The sequence below is a fragment of the Morchella importuna genome, assembly GCF_003444635.1.
Source record: "Morchella importuna strain M04M26 chromosome Unknown Morimp01GS017, whole genome shotgun sequence".
Classification (NCBI taxonomy): domain Eukaryota; kingdom Fungi; phylum Ascomycota; class Pezizomycetes; order Pezizales; family Morchellaceae; genus Morchella; species Morchella importuna.
Genome location: NW_025763414.1, coordinates 879,197 through 903,177, shown reverse-complemented (window position 1 = coordinate 903,177; position 23,981 = coordinate 879,197). Strand labels below are relative to the sequence as shown.

Genomic DNA, 23,981 nt, shown 5'->3' with positions numbered 1-23,981 from the left:
AATGACTCCCCCGCCACCTTTCCCCCACCAACCCCACCACGGTCCACCAACACCACCGCACAGCACCTCACATCCCCTTCCTATACCCGCACACCCGCACCGCACCACCGACATCGCAGCAATGGCGGCCCCCAAACAATCCATTCTCCCGCTCCTCAAAGCGCTCTCCACCGCGCGCCCCGACGTCACACCCGACCACATCACCTCCGCCATCGCACTCAGCTTCCGCGACGAGCTCTCCCCCGCGCAGACCGCAGCGCTCCTCACCGCCCTACACTTCACGGGCCTCGACCAGCAGCCCGCCATCATCGCCGCCGCCGCAACCGCCATGCGTGACGCCGGCCTCCGGCTCCCACCCCTCCCCACCGCCGTCCACGGAACACACTCGGCGCCGGGCAGCTACGGCGGCGGCCTCGTGAGCACTTCCCCACCCCATCCATCCTATGCTATATCATATCATATCATATCACATACAGTACAGCCCCACTGACAGCACGAGGAACAACCAGGTCGACATCGTCGGCACCGGCGGCGACGGCCACAACACCTTCAACGTCTCGACCACATCCGCCATCCTCGCCTCCGGCTGCGGCCTGCGCATCTGCAAGCACGGCAACAAAGCCTCGACCTCCACCTCTGGCTCTGCCGACATCCTCACCTCCCTCGGCGCACACCTGTCCGCCGTGACGCCCCCCGTCGTCGCCGACATCTTCGAAGGCGAGGACGCAAACTTCTGCTTCCTATTCGCGCCCGTGTACCACCCCGGGATGCGGCACGTCGCGGGGATCCGGCGCGAGCTGGGGTTCCGGACAATCTTCAACCTGCTGGGCCCGCTTGTGAACCCCGTTGACTACTCGGTCCCGGGCGGGCTTGAGGCGCGCATCATCGGTGTGGGGCGGCGGGAGCTGGGCGCCGTGTTTGCAGAGACGCTGAAGCTGCTGGGGTGCCGGAAGGGGATGGTGGTGTGTGGTGAGGAGGGGCTGGACGAGGTGTCGTGTGAGAGGCGGACCGAGTGCTGGAGGCTTGTTGAGGAGGGGGCCCAAAGGGGAAGGTTGCGGTGGACCACTTTTGGGTGCACCCAAAGGAGACGTTTGGGCTGGAGGTGCACCCGCTTAGGGATGTGGCGGGTGGGAAGAGCGCGAAGGAGAATGCGGTTATTTTGAGTAGGCTTCTGACAGGGAGGGGCGTGGAGAGCGATAGGCCGGTGAAGGAGTTTATATTGATGAATACGGCGGCGCTGCTGGTTGTGGCTGGGGCGGTCGGGGAGGTGGAGAGAGTGCCGGAGGGGGCGGTTGCGAGGGGCGGGGTGTGGAAGAGGGCGGTGGAGATAGCGGAGGAGGCCATGATCGATGGGAGTGCGTGGGAGGAGTGGTGTAGCTTTGTGGAGGTTAGTAGTGAGGGCTGAGATATTGCTCCTCAAGTAGGTGATTTCTATAATTGGTATCTTTCTGTCAACACTTTTAGACTGGAAGTTTTCATGTTTCAACCTGGAGACGAATGACTTATGACAGCCCCTTTTCTCTCGGGTATTGTGCCTATGACTTTGAATGCCATCTGTAAGGCCCTAGAATAAATTGACATCCACTTGAAGTTCGTGCATTTACACCTATCAAGTGCTATTAATCTGACCTTAGCAGTCTTAATCCCTTCGCGGGGCTGACGAGAAAGAACATGAATGTGCGCAAAAACGACCATTCTTCCAAGATGAAGATACAGCCCACACTTGACAGCCAGTGATACCACTGGGCAGTGTGCCTTTACCCTGCATGAACAAGCCCAGAAGCCCGTATATATATAGCTAGCATGTGGGGTAACTAACCTGCTACACGCCCGCAGATGTCTTCAAGTAGTAGGCAAACATGTAGCGCACTTGGTCTCGCTGTGGTGTCATTCTAAGACAAATACATATCCAGGTAGAATATTAGCGAGTGATTTCTGGTGATCGATGATTACACAGATAGACAGGTAGATAACTCACTAATTGTATATCAACGACCACTCTGTAATGGTCATGGCGACACGTCCAGTAACAACCCCAGAGGATTCAGGGCGAAGGGTATATAATGCTTCCACAGGGTCCTTTGCGAGTAGAATGTCCTGGTGTGTATGTATGCCCATCACCTGATGGCTTCCTCATCCCCTGCAGTAACCTTCAAGCTGGTACATACATCCTTCCTAGATCACAAACGATGCCGATGGGGGGGGGGGGGGGGGTTAAGGCCTAAATTGAGAACGCAGTCAATGTAGAGACAATCGACCCCTCCCGCTGGCCGGCCACCAACTCGATGTCGTTGTCGTAGCTTGGCACTATCTGATAGGACACCTTGCGGGAATTTCGGGCATCGATACGGGACATTACCAAGCTAGCTCAGTTCGGGGCTGAATACGGCACCGTAGTCTCATCCCCAGATGATGTGCACGAGACTAAAGATTTAATTAAGTTACTGAAACCAGTACCCTGTCATGATCAATATATACTAGGACGTCGTAGATGCAGAGACTCACCGCTGTGTTCATGATCATACAGAGAGCGACCAGACAACTACTCCTTCTTTTCTTCCTGGAACTACCAGTTTGTTGGTTTTATGTTTCCTTCCCTTACTGGGTGAGTGTATGCACTTGGGTTTTATGAGGCTCCTCTCTCTCGCTCTCTTTCTGACTCCCTTCCCCCCCCCACCCCCCCTCCGTTTTGCGGAGCGGTCAAATACGTGCGCATCATGCATCACCGCTTTATAGATAAACCAGCCAGGCATATAGCCAGAATAGGTTTCAAGAGGCTTTTAGAGTTAGTATGGGGTGTAAATACCAAGTCACAGACTCACAGTTTTCCGGTGCCTGTTGGTTCCGTCTCCTGGAACAGCTTTACTGGTCAGGTTACTTTGGATACCGTGTTTGATCCCAGCTCCAGCATTGATTAAGAGTCCAAATCGGGGGTTGTGGGAGGAACTAGTCCTCTGAGTGAACGAGCTATGATGCCTGTAAGGACAGTAGTTTTCGTTGTTCACTTGAGAGGTGGAGCGGGTTCTGATCGGGCATCAAGGAACGGCTGGAAAGACCTACGGGGGTTAGGTGAGGAAATGATTGAAATGCACAAAAATCTGGTGCCAAGGACTGAATACAGTTTGAGGGACGAGAAACGTAAAGTCGGCCAACACACATCTTCTAAACCAGGATTTTGGACTAGAATTTTATATTAGACTAGATGCACCACCGTACTACGTAAGTCTTTATTACGAAGAGCTACATGTAGTCTTTTCTCGAAGAATATCCTAAATCGTATGAGAGAAAGAGCTGCTCTAAACGCCATCTCCAGATACAGACATCCTCTGCAGGGATACACAACCCGAGTGATATCCCATGCCCAGACTAGCACCAGAACAGCCCCAAAAGCAAGAGCAAACCCCCGGCACCGAAACAAGGCCCTCCCCTGGCCACTACGTCGACCTGCAGACCCGGCCACCCAGCCCACTACTCCACATCGCGTTACCCCAACCCCAACCCCACCCCCAGTCCGGAAAAACCATTAATCCGGCGCACTCCAATTTGCAACCTCCATTTTCACCCCATCCACATCCACAACCGAAACTTCACACACAACAGAAAGAAAAAAATGGGCAAAAAGAAGAACCACAGACCCCCACAGCCCAAGGGCGCAAAGGCCACCCACAAAAAGTCCTCGCACACGCCCGGAAACCTCCGCAAGCCGCCGCCACAACAGCAGAAGAAGCCAAAATCGAACTCCACTAGCACGAACAGCAGCAACAAACAGAAATCGCAGGAGCCACTGATCCCGTATACGCCGAGTTCGCGAATCCTCCTGGTCGGCGAAGGCGATTTCTCGTTTTCGGTGGCGCTGCTAAACACGTACCTACTACCCAGCGGCAGTGGCAGTAGTAAGCGTGAGAGCGCAGACGCAGACGCAGACGCAGACGAAGATGTGGATGTGGGCTACGACGAGGACTACGACGAGGACTACGACGAGGACGCCGAGTATGCGTACAATGTGAGGCCTAGACCAGTGAGTCTCACGGCAACCAGCTACGACACCGAGGCAGCGCTGCTGGAGAAGTACCCGCAGTCAGCGAGCAACCTGAAGTCACTACAGGAGAAAGGCGCCACGGTGTTGCACGGGGTCGACGTGACAAAGTTTGCGAAGCTGCCAAAGAGCCTAAGGAGGCGGCAGGGGGCGTTTGATGTTGTGGGCTTCATGTTTCCGCATGTGGGCGGGCTGTCGACGGATGTGGGGAGGCAGGTGAAGAGTAATCAAGGTTAGTGGATATCTAGATATCTAGATAGTGGTGGTGGTACCGTGGGTCAAGAGGGCTGACGAGTTGGGGGGTGCTATTACAGAGCTTCTACTAGGCTTTTTCAAGACGGCTGCGGAGCTGCTTGCGAGCGATGGTACGGCGGTGGTCACGCTGTTTGATGGCGCGCCGTATGATCAATGGGATATCAAGTCACTGGCAAAGGCCGCGGGTTTCAGGACGAGGCGGTCCTTCAAGTTTGAGAGTGAGTCGTATCCGGGCTACAAGCATGCTAGGACTCTGGGTAATGTCGAGGGCAGTGGCACAGCCTGGAAGGGAGAGGAGCGGAAGGCACGGACATATGTTTTCGAGTTGATTGAGGACAAAGGTTACACCGGTGAGAAGACAGGCGCAAATGCTATAGAGGTAAAGAGGATAAAGAAGACTACAAAGAGGGAGAGAAGATTCCAGGACGAAAGTTCCGATGAGGAGGACAGTAAGAAATAATACCAACGAGTGTGGAGTATAGTAGCAGTGTTTCCAAACTAGGAATAAGAAAAACAGGAAAGAAGGGGAGAACAATTGAGGGTAAAAAAAAAACACTCAGGCACAGGGCCAAATACGCCGACTGCTCGGTGTCATACCGAGGAGAAAAGATAAACAAGAAATACACGCCAGTTCGTACAATCTTAAAATTTACAGTAAATCATTGTTACTAAGAAAGTTACTCCCTTCACATAATGAATACTTTTCTTAATGTGGTGTTATCCCATTCGTCACCTGTAGTTGGATCCCTTATCCTCCCAGCCGGCAATCCCAGTTTTACCGCAAACTCTTCCAATTTCTCACGCCCATGTATCCTATTGTTAGGCAAAACCACAGGATCCGGGTCAACAGAAGACCGGACATGGTGAGCATACGGGACATTCCTTGCCAGGTCGTTGAGCTCTGTCGAACAAATTGGACAAAGAGATGTCGTGGTGCTGGCATTGCTTGAGGTTGCTATAGATGAGTGGCACGAGGGGGTCTTGAGAGCAGATAGACCTGCCGAGAGAGCAATATGAAGAAGAGGGCGGGACGGAAGACCGTACAGAGTGTGATGGGTGTTTACAAATGTTGTTGCGAGGAACTCCCAGCGTTTAGATGAGTACATATCCTATATATTTATCAGTTATGGTTGCTACAATGTCAAATATCGCGAGTATCTATCTACCTTATATGGTTGGCACTTTGTAGTGGGCATGAAAGCAAGAAGGGCGGCCGCTTTCATTATATCATCTAGATGTTTATCTCCCTGAGGCGCAAGGAACTTCTTCGAATATGCTGTAGCCTCTCTGTGACGGTGGTCTCGAACCAGCTCGATAAATTGTTGCATCCGGAGCTCGAATTCAAGGGTGCTCTGTCCGTGTCAGTTAAACCTTGCGGAAAGGGCGTGCGGTATTGACTCCATACATTTATCTTCTTGAGAGACGACTTGTTCTCTCCACACCAAGCCAGACACTCCGAAACGTTACGATTACGAAGGCTCGCCTCGATTCTCGAGCATTGTATAAATACATCGACATCTACCAAATCCTAGTCGCTCATTACATCTCCCGTCAGCCCATCCTTACTCGACAAAAAAAAAAGGTAAGGCAATATTGGTATTGACAAACCTGGATACCCTTCTCCTCCGCTAACTGCCTCGCGCTGTTCCCATACCCGCTCCGCAACAAGAAATCCACAAGCAGCCGGTCTAGTCTCGTCCTACTCCACTTGTCATAGCTCTCATCCACCAAGCTCGGGATACTATACAGGTCCTGCAGATGCGCGATTCTCTTCCTCGAGTGTTCGTGCAGGGTCTTCTCCTCGTCATGGAGGCCCTCCAGCTTCCGCTTGAAGCCCTGCATGCGGTTGATCATGCTGTCTAGCGAAGCTAGCGAGTCCTCCGGGGATGCTCCGGCGAGTGCATCTTTTGCGACGTTGTGGATTCCGTCTTTAAGCTCCTTCTGCTCCCTCTCAAAGTAGCGCTGGGCTGTTTTGAAGTTCTTTCGGAGGAGTTCGTGGGGGAGGCGGAGAAGAGGTTGATCCTGAGGTTGTCAGTTACATAGAGATATGCAGTTGGGAGTGCACGTGGGAAAGTCGTAGAGAGAGACGAGGACTCACAAGGAGAAGATGGTTCTCCGCGTTCAGCTTGGTGGTTGACATTGACATGATGAGCAGGCTTTGGTAGACGAGAGCTTCAAATGTCCCTGCTCTCCTGCACTAATAGCTGTCTGTGGTGTATGTAATGTGCGTGTGGGAGGTTTAGGTTACGGACGGAGAAGGGAATAGAAGAGAAATGTGGTATGATATGTATTGTGCGTGCTATATAAATATAATTTCCTAAACAAACGATCGAATGTGACAAAGTACTTGAGTGGTTGCCCCTCCTCTTTCTGCCACCACCTTCTCCTCTCCTGTTAAGATAAGTCTGCCGTTATCCTCTATCCCCCGGTCATGCACGCAGCACCAAGCAGCACCACCCACAGCTGCATCATGGCACCCGATGGACTGCCCACCCTCGTCCAACCAACCATGAAACCTCCGTGCCTGCCGGCAACGTGCAGCATGGGGAAACAAAGCCCGAAAACCAACCACAACACATACAAGGAACATATGGAAAAGAAAAGAAAAATACCTATTCCAAACCATTGAACCAAGATAGATATATAGGTGTTAAGTAGTTACATAAGTGTATCCAAGACTTATAGTACACATCTCTCGTAAAGTACAAAACTCTCTTCGACTATCAATACAATGTATAAATTACCACACGGAACTGTATGGTGTTTTTTTTTTTTTTTGTCGATGAATTCCACCTTTATCGCAAAACTCACGCCTTATTTCGCCGTTGCAAAAATGACCCCGCAATCCCAAGAAAATCTGCCCGCAAAAGGAAACTAAACTAGTTACAATAAGAGACACGCACAAAGAGGAGTACTATGCAGGTAACAAAAAAACTAACAGTATAAAGGTCCAGGTAAACCGAGGCGGACAGATATTTAGATGAAATAAGGAACAGGGAAAAAGGAAAGAAAACAGATATCAAACGAGCCCCCCCCCCCCCCCCCCCCCCCTCCCCCCCCACGATGCCCCACAAAACCACAACCACCGCCGATCTTCGTATTCCAATTGCCTTAACTACCAATGGCCCCCTGCCGAGCTGGGAAAATAAGATGATCCCTCAGTCACCGCCATCTCTTTCTTCAGTTCTCCTAATTCCTCAATGTTTTTATCAAACATTCCATTAACCGCGGTCATCATTCTCTCCAAGTCCATTAAATCGTTCCTCAGTCCATCGAAAGGACTGTCACCCTTCGGGGATACGGGTCTCCTCTCAATTTTATCCCCAGGAGTAGTGATTGGAGTAGTGGTCACCAAGTATTCCTCCGCCACAGAGTTCTCGACACCGCTTCCCAAGGTACCACCACCAGGCATCGGAAATTTTTCCCAGTCCAAGTGCAATCCTCGTGCTTTGATTGAAAAGTAGTTGGTCTGCATTCCAGCGTTTCGGATCATGCGTTGCCTCTTGCCCCTGCCGTCGGGGGCCACAACTTCTGTTGAAGCAGGCTTTATAGGTTTAGGCAAACCTACTGAGAGTTGCTGTTGCCTTGCACGCTTCCTTTTGGCAGAGTTCTCTGTCTCAGGTGAGGGTTTTCGTGACATCATTTCGGCGACTTTTGGATTAACCGTTTCAAGGACCAGCTGGGAGAATTGCTTCATTACTGGCGTAAAGTTGCAATCATCCAGGTTTTCGACCAGGTGAATATCCCTACCGATAACCCTTTCATCAAAAGCATCCAAATTTAAGGCTTTTCGAATCTAGCGGTTGTTTAGGTGTTAATGTCTGTAAATAAAATCCTAGATTAATCAAATCCCATTCTGGCAACTTACGGCGGCAATGCGTGCACGACGCCCTGGACCTGATGTCCTTCCCAAGTCCCTTCCATATGGATCCGCGTCCTCAGTATCCAATGGGCTTCTATAACATACTACCATGACCGCCAGTTTTGCGAACTCAGTGGTACCAGAAAGCCAATTAACCGCTTCGTGCAAGTTCGTCCTGTCCCTCTTAAACCTCTCCTTATTTGAGATACTATAATCTGCGGAACAGCCAAAGACAAATCCACCAATTTCTCTCGCCTCTGTCTCTGGATCGGACAAGTCGAATTGAACCTCGAAAGTTCCCTTTTTAGACATAGCGATGCGAGGCTCGCCATTACCAATGAATTTCTCTATCCACCAGTAATTTTTCACGTCCATAGAAGTATTACTGCTTTTACACAGTAGGCGCCATCGTCGGTCCCCTTCACTAGTCGGCCATAATGCCTGTTGAACCTTAGGGAGAAAAATCTCCTTGAGTGGTACCGATTGATAGGTGAGAGAGGTCATTCGTTGGACCTAGTGTGGCGAGTTAGTAAGCATATTCAAGGATATATTATCACTACATGTGTTACCAACCTCTTTGGTTGACCTATCGAATGCTTCATCCGGTATTTGGACAGGCCGCCACTGTACTTGAGGGGCTGCTGGGGGGTTTCTCCGTCTCTCTTCACCTCTGCGTTTCAGCATCAATTTCCGCGCCCTCGCTTTCCATGCATAAAATATTCTTGCACCGGAACGACTCGTGTAAAACTGCTCTGCGGAGATATCCAATGCAATTTTTCTAGCCACAAGCTTCTGGGCTTTTTCATATTCTTCTGCAGCCAACTCACGAATAATGTTGGCTTTGTCCTCTTCGACGGCGGATTGAACTGTTTTTTTCACCTCCTGTGTAACAATCTGGTCGAAAAGTGAGTTGGCAATTTCCCAAGCGGCGGAACGGGGTACTAGTGATTTTGTAGTCGGAACTGGAGGTGGTTGTTTGATAGGCTGCATCGAAAAGGTGGTAGGTTTTGGAACCAAATTAGACGCCGTAAAGGAAAATGGTTTAGCTGAAGATGAGCCCACGGAAGAAGCTGGAGGCCCAAAAGAAGGCAATGCTCCAGACGTGCCTGTTAGTTGATTCACAGTATCTTGTTGAGATGGTGGGTTTCCAACGCGATCAAACAGACCACCACCCGGCGTGGTGTTGACGGGTGTAGGGACACTGTATGCACTGTCGTCTTCGTAGTCATCATAGTCGGTAGGAGCTATTGGGACGCTGAAAAAGTTCGAAGGAAAGCTCTTCTGTTCAGGGTGCGAATCAAAAACAGATCCACCACTCGTTGAAGTAACCGCAGTCTCTTGTTGGGCGTTTGGTGGTTGGAAAAGGGAGAATGAGGGTGTGTTAGATGAGGAATTAGGTAACGAAGAGGTGTTTGATGGCTGGAAGATTCCATTAGGTGTCGGTTTAAGGGGATCCTGCTGAAATATAGATTGAGATGTGGATGGTGTTTGGTTTGATTGAAATCCGGATTGTGGGATGGTGGGTTGGAAAAACCCGCCAGATGTCGTCGCCTTTGAAGACGCTTGGAAAGACTGCGAGTTTGAGGGGATAAAGTTCGGAGATTGTTGGGGGATGCTACCGAAAGGCTCTTGCTTGAAAAATGAGGACTGCTTTTGGTTGGCTAGATTATTAAGGGGGGCAGAGAAAATTCCTGAAGGCAATTTCTTTGCAGTGGTATCCTGTGTAGTTGATAAGCCACCCCCCAGTGTAAAACCGGGATTGGGGGCAGTAGGAGGGAATGCCGATGTGGCAGCTCCTGGTGCGAAAACTCCGTTCTGATTAGATGCCTGAGATAGACGAGAGTCTTGGGACTGTTGTGATGCTCCCCAAGCGGGTGTTCCAGACTGGAATACTGAGTTCTGTGCTACTGGTACGGCTGCTTTCTGGAATACATTAGAAGCCTGAGCTGAGATATTGCTAGCTTTCTGAAAGACGTTAGGTGCTTGCTGAGATGCAGCCTTCGCAAAGATACCCGCAATAGGCTTCGATATTGGTGGGAAACCAACGCCAAATGCTGAGGTGGCTCCAGATTTTGGTAAGCCAAACGCTGGTGTATGGCTCGAAGGAGGGGCCATAGACGCATTTTGCTGGCCAAAACCCGAAGAAGGGAATGTGTTTGGTCCCAAGGGCACAGAAGATGGGTTTGCAAATTTTGCCTGTCCTGGTAGAAAGGGTGCCACGGCCGGGTTTAAGCCTTTGCTACTACCACTTGCCTTTCTACCATAAATAACATCAGGAATGGACCTATTGCCAATCTTTGATTCAACTAGCTTGGTATGAAATGTTTGTCTCAAAGCGGATAATCCATCTGTACAACTCTAGTTAACAACCGCACAATCCGAATCGTCGAATTGCATATCTTACCAATCCAGTTTGCGCCGCCCTTTTTGATGACCACATGCCAAACCATTTGGCCGTCAACTTCAACTTCTCCAAGACCAATTCCATAATATTCACAATCTCTAAAAGCCATCTCCTCGTTTTCGTAAGCCAACATCTCCACGATATCCCTTAATAGGAGTTGCTTAGTATCAGGCCGATAAGTGTTTTTTATAGCCTTCAAGGCCGTTTTTCGGATCTCATTGAAATGAGTTTCGAGTAAACAGGCCATCAGATAAGATGTGCTTTTGGCCTTAACGAGTCTAAAGACAGTTCCGAAGAAATTCGAGCATGACTCTGCATTTCCGACTCTCATATGAACAGCTTCATCATTATTTCTTTGGGTAAGGGTTAGAAATTTCAAGGCTTGTTGAACCGGCCTCGAATTAAAAACGTGATCCGGCCACCGTTGAGCTTGTCGCTCTTGATCCGGATCGCGGAGGTGAGCTATTATCTGATATGCCCGAAACTCTGGCTCATTCGGATAGACGATGTTTACTAGTCTTGCATCCTCATATAATTCGGACAAGGTTGTGAGCACCTTTTGAAGCTGCTCCATTTCCTGATGCGGAACAAAGTTTTTGGTCTCTTCACAGAGCTTATGGATTGCGAGGATATGGAAACGTGCAATAAGCTCATGGCAAGCTACCGTCTCCGAGCCACGGTAGTTTTGAAGAGTAAAGTCTTGTCGAATCCCGCGGGTGCGGTCGCGCAAGAATGGATGAGTGAGTTCAAGAGGTTCGCTCCCACCAGCAATCTCATTAATCAGATAGTCAAGCGTAGAAATAAGAATTCGAGGTGGGCGCACGTCCGAGGGGAGCTGTGCATCATTCCCAGCAGCCGGGCGGTGGAACTGCTTGACGGCAAGGGCCTTGTCGATTTTCCCAGTTGATGGGTTCTATTCGGGCCGTGGGTCAGTATATCGGGCTGACCAGTGGAGGTTGGGCTGTTGCCTACAATTTCCCATCTATCGACCGCATTCTGAACCGCTCTCTGTTGACGTTCGAACAACGGGCACATGTCCATGCAGGTCCCAACGAAGTCGATAGCGTGCTCCAAGGTTTTCCGCTTCTCGGGGTCATCGATGGTACCGTTGGCGATCGCATCTCTGCGCTCTCTGTCGCGTGCTAATTTCAACTGAAATCTTTATTAGTACTGGCCATATTGTACCATAAATTTCAGTTGGGACAAACCTCCTCGTAGGACGCTTGTTCTAGGGTGTTGCTTGAAAATTTGGCCACACGTGATGCTGGCGTAGCAGTTAAGTCGCGAACGTTGTCTTCGAACTCTTCGTCTGCTTCATTACCAGCCGGTGGTGTAGCTGCAGGACTGTTCCAACCATCATTTCGCGCTCGTCCATCTTCGTTCCGTCCCTGATAACCTCCACCCCGTCCGCCACGGTCGCCATTGCCTCGACCTCGACCCCCTGCAGCACCACCTCTTCCACCTCTTCCACCCCCTCTCCCTCTGTTTGGGGTAGATGAGCGAGTAGGATTACTCTCCATCCCGTGACTGTTTAGTTTTGTGTGACTGTAATGAGCATTCTGGTGCTGAGACGAGCTTTGGAAGTTGCACTGGCTACTTCCGCTGTTGCGATTATTGTGGTTTTGGTTGTAATTCTTCCCGGCGTAACCCGCGGATAGGGGAGAGTTAGTTCGCTCGTTGGGGGCAGAAGCAAGAACGGGTCTATTCAAGAAAACGCTGACAGGCTGCTTCTGCTGTTGTTGTTTCTCTTGATTCTGATAACCGTTGTGTTGGTTCTGCCACTGGCGGTTGAAGGAGTTGAATTGACCCTTGCCTGGAGCATCATGCGCGTTGAAACCACCACGCTTAGACATATCCGATTACGCTTGGCTTCACGCGTATATGTCTGACCCGCGTAGATCCAGGAACGGGAGTGGGTACTCCAGTTAACACCCACGTCGTTAAGAGACGTATAGAAGAGGAATAGTAGAGATACAACTTGTAAGGACAAAATATAAGCTACTGCGTAAGTTGGGTACGGGTAAGAAAGCAACTCTTTCAAAGAAATGCTATTTATTAGGTGGTATGCGGTAGTGACCCGAACCCTTTTTGCGGCAGCATAACATTCTATTTCTTTGTAATTCTACAAGTTGGCATACATACATATACATGTAGGTACGTGTATTCGACCTACTTGCCGTTTCAGTACGTCCGTCATCATAGGCACTAGACAAGGTAAAAAAAAAAAAAGCGACAGTTACACGATAGGTATCTACGCACTTGTCCTATTTAGGACCAAAAGTACATGTAAATTATCAACCGCCCAAGAGCTAAAGAACTCCAAAATCTTTCTCCAGGATAGATTTAGAACCAGTTTATCTCTTATACAGATACAATCGTCAGGCCTAAGCCAAATAATTTCATAGAGAATCACAGTATGTCACTCGCCCTCTGATGAATAATGCCATCGATTCTGGCCTTGAAAATATCGAGCTCCTTTGAAGCAGCTATTTGATCTTCCAAGATAGCTATCCAAGAACGAAAGAGCATATGAAGGTTGGGCATATTATAACCATATCGGGAATTGCACTCATACTACATGTACATATGTATGTAGTTAAATCATGCAATGTAAGTGGAAATATTTAAAAAAAAAAAAAAAAACTCCTGGGAAATTGGAACGTGAATAGAGAAAAGGGATGTCAAAAGCGGACAAATATGCGTATGTGAGTCGACTAAATATCTTAAATCGCCGCCGTTTCTCTCTCTAGCCATTTAAGTGCTATGCTATCCTTTTCAAAGAATCCTTTTGTTTTTTCATAAACCTCCGCGTGATAATCGTTTAGCCATGTTTTCTCGGCGGGGGTAAGAAGACAGGGGTCAGTAAGTTTTTTACACATTGGAACCTATATTATGACAGCGAATTAGTCACCAGATGTTTTGATGGCTCGGTGTATGACTTACCATAGTAACATGCTCAAATCCGTAGTACGGCCGTTCGCCAAAATTGTGGTTTGTCTGAACTTCTTTTACCATAATAATATCTAGAATTTGTCAACAGGTGCCCGGATACGTGTTTGCAGATTAACCTACTTTCAATGCGAATACCAAAGGAACCATCTTCATAGTAGCCGGGTTCTTCACACAAAATCAGTTAAAGATTCTCAATTCTCGCCCAGGACTAATAGCTGACCGTCAGAGATGACCATCCCCGGGCCTAAAGGAACCTCTGAGTACTGTATCCTTGTGCCAATGCCGATAGGGCCTTCATGGACATTCTAATCATATGTTCAGTTTCATGACTCCCTCGAACGTTATTTGGAATTAAGGTTTACCAAAAAGGATCCGACTCCATGTCCGGTTCCATGACGGTAATCTAGGCCCTCGGCCCACAAGAATTGACGTGCTAGTACATCTAGAGCAAATCCTGTAGTCCCCTTGGGGAATACCGCTCTATCCAAAGCGACCATCCCTTTCAGCACCAAAGTGTATGCCTTTCTTTCCATATCTGTTGGCTCTCCAAAGTGGAGTGTGCGAGTGGTATCAGTGGTTCCGTCGAGGTACTGCGCACCAGAATCACACAAGTAGACAGCTTTAGGATCAATAACTGCACATGCACCTGGTGTTGGTTTGTAGTGAATGACAGCGGCATTGGCACCAGTTGAAGAAATTGTATCGAAAGAAAGACCCATGAAGTCCTTGTTCTTTGATCTAATTTCCTCCAACTTGTCCGCAGCTTGTACTTCATCCAACTTCTCTCCTTTCCCCAATTCATTTTCCAACCAAGCAAAGTATTCAATCAATGCAGCTCCATCACGGACATGGCAATTCCTCATTCCTTCTCTTTCTGTATCATTCTTGACGGCCTTTGCCTCCTCAATAGGAGACCGAATGACCTCAATATTCTCCTCGCCACCAAGTGCCTTTGACAGAGCCCATGAAGTCTTATTAGAAACGAGCCATTTCTGGGCCTCTTTCGTAGAGGTCTCGTTCTCCGTGGCTGCCGCTTCTTCTTTGAGTTTCTGTGAAGTGGCGGCAAGTTCGTCGAAGATGGCATGGTAAGGGCGGATTTTTACCTCGTCACCTAAGTGATCAAGGACCTTCTCATCCAGCTTAGAAGAATCGATGTAAAGAGTTGCATCGGTGGGGGTTATAAAAGCGTATGAGAAGAAAACCGGATTATAAGGAATGCTTCACAGAAAAATGTTGTTAATAAAGAACGAGTGATTCTGCATGATCTTTCCAGAGTGGATGATAAGCCATGAATATGTAGCCAGGGATAGAGGAAACATACTCGCTTCCTCTTAAGTTATATAACCATGCAATCTCGTCCAACATGCTCACAACGAACCCAGGACTTTTTTTCTTCTCCATCTCTTTTCGAAGAGCCTCGAGCTTCTCCTGGAAGGGCTTCCCGGCGTATTTTTGTTCCAAGACGATCAGTTTGTTGTTCGGCCTTGCTGGTCTTTCTGTGCCCCAGACCTCATCTATAAGATTCTTGGGCATTCCGAGAAGACCTGTACCACCCTTCTTCTTTATGCGTGTCTCCAGACCCTTCGCTTGCTCTATTTCATAAAGTTAGAATATGACCAGAACACGTAGACCGATTGAGGCATTACGGGCTGTAATTAGAGTAGCATCGACGCCGACGGTTTTACCCCCTTCAGCCTGCTGAACAACCCTACATAATCCATCAACCTAATGGACAGATACCAGAAGTATGTGTAGTTGAATTACCATTCCTGCCAGGTAGGAACATCAGGGAGTCCCTGTTTCAAGAGCTCCCAATTACTATCCAGTTGATGCTGTGCCTGGTTGAAATAACGCCCATCCGTCGAGAGGGCAGCCTTTTCCTGGGTGATTATGGCACAACCAGCGGATCCCGTGAAACCGCAAATAAAAGCTAGGAAATGTCAGAGACGGGAAACGCCGCAAGAACGAAAAACAGGCGGACCTCTCCGGGCATCAGCAGCACAAATATATTCGCTGCTATGGGCATCCTCGCTAGGCACAACTATGATTATACGTCAGCTGTGGCATATGACATTGAACACTAAATCCAAAAAGCTATGCACCATAAACATCAACCTTCTCCCTCTTCATAAGCTCTCGCAGCTTCGCGAGGCTACCGGAAGTGTTTACAGGTTCCATGTCTGTATAGAGTGCAGAGAACAGGCGGAAACGCGACCTGGTGGGTTTGAATACGAAGTTTGAGTGAAAGCGGAGGATGTTTGAGGGTAGGAGTCGGCGTAGATTGCGCGTGATATGGAGGGAAGGAGGGGCTGCCATTTGATGCGGGGCTCTGTAGAACTTTGTGAGGAACTCTTCGAGTGCCACAGCGAACGCCGCAAGTGGCAGGGATCGTCCTCATATCGACCAACAAAACCCTTTGTTTTTTCTTTTTTGGTTACTGTGGCGTCTGCACTCTAAACTAGTGACCCAATGAGTGCTCAATAGAAGCTTCTTTTCAACTTGCAATGCTCAGGAGTTTTGAGATTACGTATACATGTATTTATCGTTGCAATGTGCGAATTTTAACTCACAATAGCGCCAATACTGTATGTATATCATTGAATCCTAGGTGGGTGCTACCGACCGCAAAGATTAAACTAAGTTCGTTTTAACCTGGTACGGTACTGTGAAACTGGGAAATCGGCCATCGGCATATAGATTTAGCTGTGAATAGATTTGATTGTGATTAGGCCTGGTCCGACAGTACTATCTGGTAATAATGAGGGGATTTATCCTTCATTTATAGTTGTCCCTGCTGAAAGTTGACTGCCATTTCTTGTAGAGATTGTACTGCCGGGAGTTCATTTGTTGGACTCGCAGTTAATTAATCTAGTATCTTTAAGCCTTCCTCCCTTAATCTTTTGTAAAGGTTTACTATATCCATTAATTATTTCACTAGCTACTAGCCGCATCCCTTCAGCGAGCTCGACTGGGGCGTAAGGAAGGATAGATGTATTTGCATTTTTCCTTTCTTCCTTCCCTTCTTTCTTGCAGTAGATTTTTGGCCAATTCAGAACATTTGAGAAACGATTTTTCGTGCTGACCTTTATATGATAGGAGATGTTGATTTGTTTCTATAGCTCTGATGAAAATGTTTATTCGGACCCGCAAATTGTTTAGGCGCTCTTCTCTTGTCTGGGTAATATGCTATGTATATGCGTTACATGTATGCTCGTGTAGAGGTATAATATACATTATACTTGATGTACATATGTTTACATATAGGTAAGAAAGACGGCACATGTATATATTCAGATGCCAGCACAAATTTTAGTAAAAGAACTGGACAACCTTGTAACCATAAATATTAATCATGAATGATCACTCGTATCAATTTATAGTGATCCATTGTTCGCATGTAGTAAAATTATGTTCCGTGGGGGTGGCGCACAGATCACCGCACAGGTGGGCTAACCCAATCGAGACTTAGCCGTGCAGTGTCACCTTTGATCAATGCCCCTCCAACAACAACAGCGCGGATGTGGCTCTTGATCCGCCATACTTTTGACGATAATGAACTTCCACTCTTTTCTCCGCTCTTAAATTTCCCATGAGTATTTTACAGTCAAACCTGACGTCAAGATCTCATTCGGCTTTTCTAACATGGATCCCTTCCCATTCCCAACCACGCTGGAGGAGGTTGTGGGTGTGAGGCTCTCCATGATTTCCCTCGTTTGTACTGCGAGTTTCTTGATATCTCGATCGCTAATATCCATTGGTATAGCTCGTCAAACGCCTCTACCAACCTGGCTCTCCACAAGAGCTCTCTCAAATCCAAGCAACCCTACAAGTGGTCCAACGCTCTTCAGAGGGATGGAAACTAGCAGACTCTCTCCTTGGCATCAATGACGAACTTCTTCAGTTCTTCGGGGCCCTTACTTTTACAGTGAAGCTCAATTCTGATAGGTACGCACTGTTCCCCTTTAGGTATGAGGGAATTACTCGCTGATTCCTGTGGCCGGATGGGTAGCGAATCGGTCACGGAAGAGGATGTTCCAATCCTAAGGGACCGTCTCATCGGCTGGCTAATCAATGTCGCTTCCACCAACTCCTCCCAAATGGTCATTAAAAAGCTTTGTTCAACCTCAGTCGTGTTCTTCCTACGCTTTCCAGAAAGCTGGCAGAATCTCATTAGACACGTGGTCTGTTCACTCTGCTTGGGCCGCGTCGTACCGGTTGAAGAACTAGAAAGACTTCCTACCTCAGATCTATTATTACGTAAAGCAGACAGCAGAAGTAAAATTACGGCCTTGTGGTTTACAGCTATTCTTGTGGAAGAGGTGGGAAAGGTTGATGGAAAGAATGTCAAAAAGTGAGCTCGCAGGTCTGCTTGGTGCACACAGAAAGCTCGTCTTAGTTGGATGGAAGCTAATTGAGAATTCAAAGCCTCCGCTTTCATGACAGAATACGTTCAAATGTGGACGAGGCTGTTTTATTAATATGGGACTCTATTGCTGGGAGTTATATCGATGGTAAAACTATATTCTGTGAGAAGGAGCTTCAGTTTACTAATCTCATTACAGAGGCCGGAAACAGATCGTCTGAATGTGATACTCGACTTGTGAGGGAAGGTATAAAAACCTTTCAGGTAAACTCCCATTTCTATTTCGTTATAGCTTTTTGAAACTAAGCGTGATGCAGTCATGGGTCTTCTACTCCCTACGTGCTATCTTAGATTCAACCCACACATTCCCAGAATTGAAACGTCTAACCACGCCCGTTCTCAACTGGATGGCTCATCCCGACATGTTTGACGTGGCATGCGAGGTAATCACAGATATCCTTACGCATTATTTTACTTTCCTCACGCCCGAGGACGAGTCCTGCCTAGCAGGTATCATCGTATCTCCATGGGCCCTTGAGCGCTACGAATTACTCACATCCGGGGATGGAGACTCAGAAGAGTCACTCCAATTTGGCCGCCTCATTGTAGCGTATTCAGAGGCAACTGTGCTAAAGATTGCACGCAACTGGGATAAGCAACAAAGTCGGACCTTAATGAAGATGCTTCATGGAATGTTAAAAGTCCCCGGATGGGCCATGGCTGAGGAAGAAATTTCTGGAACGACATTTGAATTCTGGAGCAGCTTTGCCGAATTTTTGTTAGACCCCGAGGGGATCGACGAAGACCAACTTGGAATAGTGTTGATGGCAGGTAAAAAAGAAATTTTACAGGCCGTTGAAGAGTTTTGGAGGAAAATACGGATACCGGGCGGTCACCAATCTCAGTCGTGGTTATCATGGACTAAGGACCAGAGGGACGGCTTTATGACCTTCAGGAAGGATGTAGCTGATTTAGTGGAAGTAGTGTACGGCGTCTTGGGGGCCGAGCTATTCAGACGACTTGTTAATCAAGTTTTGGGAGCTTTATTCCAAGCAGATGAAGGCAGTGATGTTGTTTGGGAGGATGTGGAGGCGAGTTTATTTTGCCTCAACTCTCTAAGCGATTCTTTGAGCGAGGAACCAGAAGAGGACGAATCCCTGGAGATATTGTTCGGGGGTAAATTGTTTGTTATACTGGCGGATTTCGGAAATCACATACCTATCAAAGCAAGACAAACCGCCGTCAGTTTGATTGGTACGTTTCTATTATCTGTGATTCACTGAGGAATAACACTAACAGTTACTTCAAGGATCATATTCGGCCTTTTTCGAAAGACACTCGGATTTCTTACCGACAGTATTGAATTTCCTATTTATTTCCATTTCAACACCAACCTTGGCTAGGAGTGCATCAAAGTCTATATGCTCTCTATGTGCTTCGTGCCGCGGTACTCTAACAGGCGAGCTTTCAACCTTTCTTTATCAATACGAAATCTTTTCTGCTACAAGCACAGCAGATGATATTGCAAAAGAACGAGTTCTTTGTGCCATTTCTTATGTCGTTCAAGCCTTGCCATCGGATGAAGAAAAACTGGGGCCTGTCAAGAGACTCCTAGGTTTTGTTGAGCAGGATGTTCAGGAATGCTTGTCACTGGTAGCTCAACAGAACGAAGAGGCAAAAGAAGTGGCTTTATTGGCCCTGCGGTGTTTGATTTCCATTGGGAGAGGCTTACAAGTCCCAGAAGATGTTCCAATTCTTCTACCCGGCGAAGGACCACCGCAGCCCCGATCATTCTGGGAGCGTGGTGATGGATTAGTTGTCCAAAGACGACTTCTAGATATTGTTCGGACTCTCGTTATAAGCTTGCACGAAGATGGCGAAGTAGTTGATGCTGCTTGTGCGGTCTTCCGAACAGGCTTTGCAGAAACCACCCCGGGTCCATTTGTCTTTGCACCACAGGTGATCACAGGGTTTTTGCTTGAAAGAGCAAATAATGGTGTTCGAATCGAGTCAGTATTATCGACAGGCTGTACCATGGTCAGCTCACATTCAACGGATGGTAGCCCTGACATTTCGACGGAAGTAATGCAATTCATGGAATTTATTATGACCCTTGTGGAAAGAATGCAGGACCCACAGACAGACCCAGAGGCATCTCAAAGTGTGGTGGAGTTCTTAAATAGAATGTTGTCTAGATATGTCAATATTCTCGTGCAATACCAACCCACAGAGAGGATGCAGATGTTGTTTGGATTTGTGTTGAACGCCTTGGCGGTTAGAGAACCGTTAGTAAAGAAAGCGGCTGCTACTTTCTGGGCGACATTTGTCTCTTTAGCAGATCAGCCACCACCTGTCCAGGCTGCGATAGATGGTGTTGTAGCCATGTGCGGCACAGCTTTGGCCGAGAAACTTGTCTGGGTAGGTTGCCTTCGTTAAATGTTCTTGGATGCAAATGACTGATCAAGGTATGGAATTTAGGGTGTCGGAGGTGGGGCTGCGAGGAGCGAAGTTGACAGTCTTGCAGAGCCTCTTAAAAGATTGGTGGCTAGGCAAGTCAAGGCCAAAACCTGGCTTTCTACTGCTCTATCAAGAGATGGTTTCCCGAGTCCGAATTTGACGGACAAGAGTAAAACACGATTTCTAAATAGTGTCATCAGGTAAGTCTAGCACTTTCTCAAATATCAGCCGAGAAGCTAACCCAGGCTGGGAAAATCAGTTTAAGAGGAAAGAGGGGCACAAACCAAATAGTCAAAGAGTTTTGGTTAAGTGCAAGGGGTAGTGAGTTTGATTGTAAAGAATTGCCCCCTCCTCTCGTTTCTTTAACCTATAGGCCTTTACTTACTTTTCTCGCTTGACACGTTTTAGACGCTTCATAGATACAATTTCATCTCTGTTAACCACCATGGGTTTATTATGTTTGGGATGCAAAGCATTATCGTCGAATTTTTAAGGGTTCTTTTTCTTTTCTTTCTTTCTGGCTAGGAATAGTATGTCTTGCCATATTCTCCAATTTTATAGTATTCTTGCTTCTTCAACCCAATTATTCCTTATCCCTTGAACCTCTCCCATTTGGGACAGGTAATTTTCATGTACAGTACATCGAAAGATGGCAGTTTAAAGAGTTTAAAATGGAGCAAATATTGGGGCAGTTTATGAACATACGTATCTGTGGTACGACGAGACTAGCAGACTTTAAATCTAGGGAATATTATCTGCAAGATTGTTCAGATAATCATCCATCTACTTGTCCAGGATAAATCTGTCGGAGTTGCTTCGAAAAGATGATGGTGCGTGAATCAGTACTCAAAATGTGTGATAGCGGTAGTACTCCTCTGGATACAATAAAGCCGCTGTATCCAATAAGATATTGGTGTAGGAAAGGGCTATCACGCCGCTATATTTATTATACCGATAGTAACTCCTTAAACTGCCCAGGAGGTTCCTGTTTTTACGTGCATAAAGCAGCTCGTGTGTATATAATAATCGATATACATATATCGACCAGGCCGTCGGTTTTCATAAGCTGTGTATGGGCTTCAATCCATCGAGATCCACATAAGGATAGCAATTCTAAATGAGGGGGCTAGCGGTTGGCAGTGAAGTCAGAAGCCGGTGTATATAAGATTTATGCAACGGCAACATTTACTACACTTTTGCCACGAGACACGCACACCCAGCAGAGATGAACCTCTTTACTTACCTCTGGCAGTAATTAAAGAGGAATTCATTCAAAGCCGTAAACCTTTAATCCCAGCCTTCCTCCATTTTTTTCACTCATTGCATGCAATTAATGAATTAAACAAAAAAAAATCCACTCATCACCTCTCACTCGACAATGCTGCTGGGTAAAATCAGCTTTTTTTTTTGTTTAATTCATTAATTGCATGCGACCCTACAGTTATGGCAATGGGTAATATGAGCTAGTCTAAACCATTTATCTACATACAGGTTTTATTCTTCTATATATATATGTTTGAATGTTTATAGATGAGATTTCCACGAATTACTACCACGAATTTGAACCTTGTGAGTAATATTCGTCGCGCATGTACGAGAAATCATGCTCCATAATTTCTCCTACTCTAGGGATAGGTGCCGAAGAGCTATTAGATGACTCTAAACCACCATCGAACTGCTCCTGTTCGAGCTTGAGACGCAGCCTTTCCTCTTTTAGGATGTTGTTAGCTTCCCGCTCTTGACGTCTTATCTCCTCTTCCCTTTGAGAAATAATTGCCCTCTCTGCAACAAGGTCCTCGTTTTGAATACACCAGATTACCAGTTCACGAGACGCAAGTGCATCCTCCACGCAATCATGTCCCGATTTCGAATCTTGAACTTTTTGCCCCAAAAGTTCCTTCATGAGGGTCTTCAAACCATTTCCTGAAGCGTTGATTTTGGGCACACATAGAAGAGAATCAACGATCAAAGGGTGGGCGAGACGTAGTTCGCGCAAGTCGCAATGAAGAGAATGTCCAATAAGGATTGTTGTGCTGTCAATCCATTTCCAAAGTTCATTCCTGGCACCTTCAACCCCATTCAAGTACTCCCCGGTTGCTATAGCTTGCGCCATCATTTCACGGGTAACTCCACTGTACCGGGTATTGAAGCTTCGCAACTGAACTTTCGGACGGACGAGCATGTCGATCAATGATTCACCAGTGAAATAGTCAACTACGCTAAGTTGGATGAGCTCGCTGCTGTTTGTGTAGGAAGTCCCCATTTCACAGTCTAGAGCCACTGCCCTCCGCTTCTGTATACCGGGGAGGGGTGCGGGCGTCTTCACGAATGTCAATTTTTCGGCGAACGTATCGAAATCCTCGTAGATGTGCTGGTCGTTGACAACACATTTTTCGCAATCAGGGCCTTCGAGTTGGCCACAGCAAGGAAACAATATTTCTCTGTCTCCCGTGCTTCTATTAAACTGCGTTTGTTAGTATTGCATGACTTTCTTTTGAGGTTAAGGGCCGCACCTACCTTCTTCGTTGGCTTCTTTGGGTGAAACCTACAAGTAGTGTTTAATCTGGCCCTCGATTTGAAGCGTTTTTCTGAGAAGCGAATTTGTCAGATTTTATCTCTGAGAGTTGAAGATGATGATAACACTAACCATGACAATTGACGCATTTTCTCTGATCACTGATGCTTTCCTCAGTAAGTGGCTCCAACTTATAGCCAGATTTTTCCAGCAATTCTTTGCTATGAATCATTGTTCGCAACTTTTCGATAGCTTCCGGCGTCTCTTGTATAATCGACCACTTGTTCTTAGTACGGCGAGCGATATTCATCTCATTTTTTTCTTCGACGGCCCTAGAATGTATATCCAAAGCTTCTAGCGTCTCAAATTTGCGGCCGCAGGGTGGGTAACAGAAAGCACATGGGAATTTATGCTCAATCTGAGTTGATTCATGCTGTGTGAGACTTTCTGAGCCAGAGAAGCCTCCCTTACGGGTGTTACAGGAATGTTGTTCTAGATCGCGCTTGCTTTTGAAGTTACTATCGCAGTGTCCACAGATATATTTTGGTACCTCAGGCTGGACCGAGTGCGGTGCTGAATCGTATGAGGGCCTTGGTCGTGCTTGCGTCCTTCTGGCATAGCCATCAGTACTGTTGTAATCCTTGGGGATACCCTCGTTGGCAGGTTTTTGGCTACGTATTTGACGTGCGGGTTTATTCTTGTGATTTAAGCTGTACATCTGGTGTTGATTCAGCGCGACTTCATCTTGAAAGTCTCGCTCGCAAGGGACGCAGCGGGGCATGGTGTTTGTGTGTTGAATGTGTATGTGTCTGTATGTGTGTAAGAGGTTTCTGAGCTTGGGTGGTTGTTCGAAAAGCGGGGACAGGAGGCTAGAAGATCAGATAGGCATACGAGTGCGAAGGATCATAAAACGTGAGCGGAAGGTTATCGCGTGCATACAGTGCGGTGCAATCCTAGTAACACCAAATAGATCTCGTGGCTTGAAAATCTACCAGCTTACTACATTTGTCCAACTTGCCTATAGCTGTGGTGTGCTCAGGAATGACCCAAAGAAGAAGATTGTTAAAAGTATTCATTTTACCCACATGCTACTACAGCAAAGTAAGAGAAGGTCTAACCAAAGTCACTTCACAATAG

At 47.3% G+C, this 23,981-nt stretch overlaps 7 protein-coding genes across 7 annotated transcripts; 3 read left to right on the top strand and 4 right to left on the bottom strand.

The window, feature by feature from the left end:
- Position 1: 1 nt before the first annotated feature.
- Positions 2 to 1,405, top strand: LAJ45_06140 (uncharacterized protein; the record flags this gene model as incomplete). Its single annotated transcript, XM_046115707.1, has 3 exons — positions 2 to 415; positions 510 to 1,057; positions 1,117 to 1,405. The coding sequence occupies 3 exons, from the start codon at positions 2 to 4 to the stop codon at positions 1,403 to 1,405; spliced, it is 1,251 nt and encodes a 416-aa protein (XP_045971291.1).
- Positions 1,406 to 3,610: 2,205 nt separating this feature from the next.
- LAJ45_06139 (uncharacterized protein) lies at positions 3,611 to 4,751 on the top strand (the record flags this gene model as incomplete). The annotated part of the gene is made up of 3 exons (XM_046115706.1): positions 3,611 to 4,268; positions 4,351 to 4,509; positions 4,573 to 4,751. 3 exons carry the CDS (start codon positions 3,611 to 3,613, stop codon positions 4,749 to 4,751), a joined length of 996 nt encoding a protein of 331 aa, XP_045971290.1.
- Positions 4,752 to 4,977: 226 nt separating this feature from the next.
- LAJ45_06138 (uncharacterized protein) lies at positions 4,978 to 6,437 on the bottom strand (the record flags this gene model as incomplete). Its single annotated transcript, XM_046115705.1, has 5 exons — positions 4,978 to 5,400; positions 5,458 to 5,643; positions 5,697 to 5,819; positions 5,900 to 6,313; positions 6,390 to 6,437. The coding sequence occupies 5 exons, from the start codon at positions 6,435 to 6,437 to the stop codon at positions 4,978 to 4,980; spliced, it is 1,194 nt and encodes a 397-aa protein (XP_045971289.1).
- Positions 6,438 to 7,406: 969 nt separating this feature from the next.
- LAJ45_06137 (uncharacterized protein) lies at positions 7,407 to 12,410 on the bottom strand (the record flags this gene model as incomplete). The annotated part of the gene is made up of 6 exons (XM_046115704.1): positions 7,407 to 8,087; positions 8,160 to 8,666; positions 8,727 to 10,501; positions 10,558 to 11,470; positions 11,530 to 11,709; positions 11,766 to 12,410. 6 exons carry the CDS (start codon positions 12,408 to 12,410, stop codon positions 7,407 to 7,409), a joined length of 4,701 nt encoding a protein of 1,566 aa, XP_045971288.1.
- An 870-nt stretch (positions 12,411 to 13,280) lies between these two features.
- LAJ45_06136 (uncharacterized protein) lies at positions 13,281 to 15,687 on the bottom strand (the record flags this gene model as incomplete). Its single annotated transcript, XM_046115703.1, has 10 exons — positions 13,281 to 13,442; positions 13,501 to 13,580; positions 13,630 to 13,674; positions 13,730 to 13,814; positions 13,872 to 14,727; positions 14,831 to 15,101; positions 15,156 to 15,217; positions 15,274 to 15,439; positions 15,491 to 15,550; positions 15,612 to 15,687. The coding sequence occupies 10 exons, from the start codon at positions 15,685 to 15,687 to the stop codon at positions 13,281 to 13,283; spliced, it is 1,863 nt and encodes a 620-aa protein (XP_045971287.1).
- A 1,464-nt stretch (positions 15,688 to 17,151) lies between these two features.
- On the top strand, positions 17,152 to 20,748 carry LAJ45_06135 (uncharacterized protein; the record flags this gene model as incomplete). Its single annotated transcript, XM_046115702.1, has 10 exons — positions 17,152 to 17,196; positions 17,273 to 17,454; positions 17,519 to 17,860; positions 17,935 to 18,020; positions 18,072 to 18,136; positions 18,190 to 19,126; positions 19,182 to 20,290; positions 20,351 to 20,529; positions 20,589 to 20,662; positions 20,738 to 20,748. 10 exons carry the CDS (start codon positions 17,152 to 17,154, stop codon positions 20,746 to 20,748), a joined length of 3,030 nt encoding a protein of 1,009 aa, XP_045971286.1.
- A 1,130-nt stretch (positions 20,749 to 21,878) lies between these two features.
- LAJ45_06134 (uncharacterized protein) lies at positions 21,879 to 23,625 on the bottom strand (the record flags this gene model as incomplete). The annotated part of the gene is made up of 3 exons (XM_046115701.1): positions 21,879 to 22,793; positions 22,847 to 22,917; positions 22,977 to 23,625. 3 exons carry the CDS (start codon positions 23,623 to 23,625, stop codon positions 21,879 to 21,881), a joined length of 1,635 nt encoding a protein of 544 aa, XP_045971285.1.
- Positions 23,626 to 23,981: the final 356 nt, after the last annotated feature.